Below are 4,991 nucleotides of genomic sequence, written 5' to 3'. Positions count from 1 at the left end.
ATTGGATGTGACAGGAGCGACATGAAGCCAGAGGGGCGGGGCTAACTGCTCATTTCAACATGGTCGACGCTTCTGTCTCCTTAAAGATCGTTGACATTTAAAACTCAAGCAATTAAAAGATGGTTCTGATATCCGTCGAGGTTAAAGTTCCTCAGATCATCACGTCTGTTTACAATATTTATTCTTATTGATCGTGTTCAAAGAAAAGTCCGTTCACTCAGGAAACGACAAACTGACCATCATCCTCCTCGTCTTCCTCATCCTCGTCGTCGTCCTCGCTGTCCACGTCTCCATTCACCTCGCCTTCCTGCGGACACAAGAAGCATCGTTACCAAAAAATGCAGATGATATAAAAACACCCCTAGTGTTTAAAATGAGTACTGCAGTCTAAACTCTAATCATCACAGAGAGCTGTCTCCCCCCCCTCCTCTCACACAGGTCAGCATGTGGTGGACACTGTAGCTTCAGTGTTTAGCCAGCTCTGCATGTGGTGGACACTGTAGCTTCAGTGTTTAGCCAGCTCTGCATGGGTCTGTAAAGCTTTCTGCGTTCTAACCTCTCTCCATGTTTCATCTCCAACATTGATCCTAGTTTGAGCAGCTTTCTGCTGCTGGAGCTTATTAGAAACATGCAGAGGCTTTTTAGCTCGGGTACAATCACTTCTATCTGAAGCAGTTCCACTGCCCGCTTCCATCGCTGCAACACCTGTTCACCTGATAACTGCTCTCATATCTGGCAAACCCAGGGGCGTCCAAAACGGCCTTCAAAGCCCCGCCTACCTTCTCTGGTCCAATCAGATCCAGAGCATTCAGGAGCAGAATCTAAAGTTAGAAGGAGGACATACTGGCTGCTGCTTTGTTGAAGAGAAGCTTCAACACAGCAGGTTTCCTTCATGATCAGAGGAAGAGAGCAGCTCTCTGATTGGTCCTTTAATAATCTCTGGACAAGAGTCTGATGACGGCCACACACACACGAACACGACTCTCCAAAATAAAAAGGACAGACTCACCTCGTCATCACAGCTGTCATCATCGTCATCGTCCTCTTCAGCTACCACGTCCTCCTCGTCCTCTTCCTCCTCCTCGTCAAAGTCCTCCGACTCGCCCTCTGAAAGCGGGAAAACGTCAGCGACTCACACAGAAACATTTTAAACACATGTGCGACTTCAGCTTCGGTTCTGGGGCGCTCACCTTCTTCCTCTTCGTCCTCGACTCCGTCTCCCTCGCCGTCAGAGTCGGACGCCTCACAGTCGTCGATGTCGTAGCCGTCCAGGTAGGTGAGCTGGGGGAGGAGCTTAAAGATGGACTCCCTGTAGTCGGCCAGGTTGGTGACCTCGCAGTTGAACAGGTCAAGACTCTTCAGCTGAGGCAACTTTTTCTGCACAGAATAAAAAAACAAAAAGGAGAATAAAAACGAGGGTAGAAGAAGCGAGGAGGCGGGGCTTAAAGGCGCCGGATGTTGGACTGACCAGAGGCTCCAGAGTGCTGATGTCTTTGAACTTGTTCCCGCTGAGGTTGAGGTGCGTTAGATTGACCAGCCGCTCCGCGAGGACCTCCAGACCGCCTGATATCCTGTTATCACTCAACTCCAACTGAACAGACAACAACACAGAACATCAGCTGTGAACTCGTCTCCGAACAAGGACAGAAAAGAAGCGTTACGTGATTGGCTGATATCTAGAGTAGCGTTAAGCTCATGGTCAAACAAGCGCTTAAAACCAACGCCGACGTTAGTCCACTATGAGGTCTACTTTACTCCTCGGTCTGTCTCAGAGTCTTGCAGCTCGCTCTCGTACCTTTTTGAGTTTGTCCAGTTTGGGGAAGTCCGACACGCTGGTCAAGCCCACGTTGATGAGGCTCAGCAGCTCCAGGTTCGAAAACTCGCCCGTGATTCCCTCGATCTTCCCGTCACACGTGCGACAGTTATCCAGAACAAGCTCCTGGACCTGAGGACGGAAGGTAGAGAGGGGACAGAATCAAGACTAGTGTCGGAACCTGAACCCCGTTCAGAGATGTAATGAATAACGTGAATTTCAATTTTTGGGTTCTAACAGAAATAAACATTTTAAAGGATTACCAGAGAATAAAAGTCATAGTCTTTGTTTTGGGGGTCCACTGTCAGACCAGAGGACCCTACATAACATTAGCTTCTTGAACCCCCTCCCCCCCTTTCTGTATGTTAGGATGGCAAATACCAAGTACTCAGGAAGTACCCTGTTACCTCTCCAGCTATCAGACCACCTTCCATATTTAGGTCTGCATCGGAACTTCAACCAGCAACCCCAAGAACCCATGTTTTAAATATGCATCTTTATCTTTTTTCACACATTAGGATTTTTAAAAAACAAAAGTGGCTACTTTAAATACATTTATTACTGGGATGTTTTTGGCCTCTCGGAAGCAGCTTCCGGGATTAAAAGAAGTACGCGAACCACCCTTTGAACCCCCCCAGTCTGCAGGACCCCTGCGCAGTTTCACATGGGACCGGATCCACGTCGAGACTGTTTATAAACTCCCGAACACACACACACGTGATGCTGCTAACTTAGCAGGCGTGCTAACTCAGTATCGATCCTTTCGCTTGTATTTCAGCATATTGTTCCTAAAAAAATCTCCATAAATGACCCAGGCGGTTATAAGGACGAGGTTAACCCGTGAAGGAGGTTTGTAAGGGCTGATACTGCGACCCCGAGTCGCCGCTTTAGCATGATAGCAACTTAGCATGCCGCTGGCAACGCGCCCTCAGCCGGGACACGACTAATTACTGGCGCAGCATTGATGTCAACAATCTTAATATAAGTCTATAAAATGTTTAATCTTGAAGCGGAGGATGCGAGAGTGCAATTTAATTAAATTTAGAGGATTAAAAATCACATTTCATCTCGATAACTCAAACACAACTTATATACGCATTTCCTGTTAAAACGCGACGAGTCATCAACGGCTGCTCACGCGGCTGACGTAATAAATGTTTAAATATGACAGTTTAAAATATTTTACAGAAGATTTTTGCGATGAGCTGTGACTTTAAATCGCTCCACGATCACTGAAGCGCAGAGATTAACTCGTTTCATAACTTCGAAAATAACGCGGTGCCAGATATTAGCTAGGCCCCAAGAAACGCGGATGCTCGTTCCATCGCGTGCAGGAGGCGCGTGCGAGTTCGTTTTTTTTCATAGCAAATAATTGAAAATTAAACGCGCCTGGCGTATTCAATAAAAAAAAAATACATTCATATTTATTTTAATAAACGGTGACGAATGAACGAAGCCACCGACTCCCGGTAGCGGAAAAACCTAAAAAAAAAAAAATACATTTCTGAAAACACAAAATGTGTTTTTCAAAGTAAAAGTCATGTAGGGTTTTATTCTTTCACATTAATGAACATTTTAGTAAACTTTCAGGAGCTGCAGACACCCCGCCATGTGCTCGGCGTACCGGTCAGCTTTACGCCGACAAAACAAGACAACAAACCGGGGGACTCACTTCCGTCGGTGGTCGGTGCCGCAGCTCTAAGGAGACCCGCTTCTTCATGTCCATGGTCCTCTGGTTTTGGTTTCGGCCCGAGTTCTGGTCTCTGCGATGCGAACAAAAATAAACTCTTGTTTCACCTCGATCTTCTCTGCAGTATCAACACGCTGCCTGCCTGTACACACAAGAGGGAAGTTGGCCAGAGTATACACGTCACGCTTCCGGGTGGGACTTTCAAAATAAAACTCGAGAAAAACGGAAACGCAACCCATATGAATAGTTCATTTAGTAAAAGCAGAACTTTTAAAAATGGTCATAAAACATTATTTATGTGTAGTTCGTTTCAGGTAATATCACCCAGACTGAAGTTCAGTTCTGTTTAACGTTCTAATCAAAACTCTCAGGACACTGCGCGTGTCAGGAAGGCTTTTACATTTTTGCAAATGACCTCTACATATTCTCTCAAAGGAAACACATAATATAGATAATAAGATCAACAAAAACTTTTAAAACATCTATCGAAATGTAAAATATAAGGCTTTATGTTATTACACTGTATATTCCTGAAGCCCTTCTGATACATGTCGCCAACATTGGTATGTTTAAAAACATCATTAATAACCTTGGTATTTGATGCTGAAGTGTAAGTGGTGTTCTCCATAGGATATACCCACCACACCTAAATCTCCTCTTATTCACCTATTGATTGATTGAAAATATTCAGGAGGAGGCTGCAATTCCTAAGATGGTGAAGGGATGACCCTCACCACTACGCCTGTTTGGTTAGTCCACCTAAGAGGGGTCTTAGGTCAACGTTAGTATCACAGGCCATTTATCCTGGAGGATCCTGGAGCCACTGGATGGGACACTTGGGGAGAAAATAAGAGTATGCCCACTTCTTCAGGCAACCAAAGGTAGCAATAAAAAGTTTGCTATCATCGCTTGTATGGAGATGTTGACTAATACATTTATTGTGGAGGCAAGCTGTTGTATTTCCGGTGCCGCTCTATTGGTTTGCGTCAAACTTGACGCAGGGTCAGCAGAGAGTGAAACGTTCCCGTGGCGTGTGTGGAAAATGGGTCGACCGTTTGTTACCTTCAGCGTCCTCGGAAATAATTAATGTCATGAGTTTGCGAGTCCGTTATTTTCAGGATTTTTATACAAAAGCAGTAAATTTAAATTCATTTTATGTTTTTGATCAACTGAAAATTAAATCGTTAAAAAATATTAATGTTTTAAAGCTTGGTCTCGTGAAGAACATCTTAATGTACTCAGTTTTAAGGAGATGTAGGTCTGAACAGTGCATACTGTAGTGAATAAAATACTTAAAGCTTCTTTGTTCTCTAAACTCATTATGTTTTGTATAAAGAGAACAATAAACTCTGAATAATAACTCATTTGGACACTTTCGGATGTTCTTAATGGACTAGAAATACTTTTTTTTAGCGCGACAACAAAAGGGTGCCTTAAAGTCAGACTTTCTGGGGAGCACTTGAATGCACCGTCGTTGGTTGTAAAAGG

The 4,991-nt window shown here is 44.4% G+C and overlaps 1 protein-coding gene across 3 annotated transcripts; it reads right to left on the bottom strand.

Moving 5' to 3' along the window:
• Positions 1-173: 173 nt before the first annotated feature.
• On the bottom strand, positions 174-3,701 carry LOC306841104 (putative acidic leucine-rich nuclear phosphoprotein 32 family member C). 3 transcript variants are annotated; one of them, XM_079370768.1, is made up of 6 exons: positions 3,486-3,701; positions 1,796-1,945; positions 1,469-1,591; positions 1,191-1,377; positions 1,010-1,107; positions 174-307 (listed from the first exon to the last, which is right to left on the bottom strand). In XM_079370768.1, exons 1-6 carry the CDS (start codon positions 3,537-3,539, stop codon positions 218-220), a joined length of 702 nt encoding a protein of 233 aa, XP_079226894.1. In that variant the 5' UTR covers positions 3,540-3,701; the 3' UTR covers positions 174-217. The 3 variants fall into 3 exon arrangements, with proteins under 3 accessions (XP_079226894.1, XP_079226893.1, XP_079226895.1); XM_079370767.1 differs by lacking the exon at positions 3,486-3,701 and adding an exon at positions 2,213-2,309; XM_079370769.1 differs by lacking the exon at positions 3,486-3,701 and adding an exon at positions 2,221-2,262.
• Between the last annotated feature and the right edge of the window lie 1,290 nt (positions 3,702-4,991).

This window comes from Symphodus melops (genome assembly GCF_947650265.1).
Source record: "Symphodus melops genome assembly, chromosome: 20".
Classification (NCBI taxonomy): domain Eukaryota; kingdom Metazoa; phylum Chordata; class Actinopteri; order Labriformes; family Labridae; genus Symphodus; species Symphodus melops.
The sequence above is the reverse complement of the archived record's forward strand: the minus strand, read 5'-3'. Positions and strand labels throughout refer to the sequence as shown.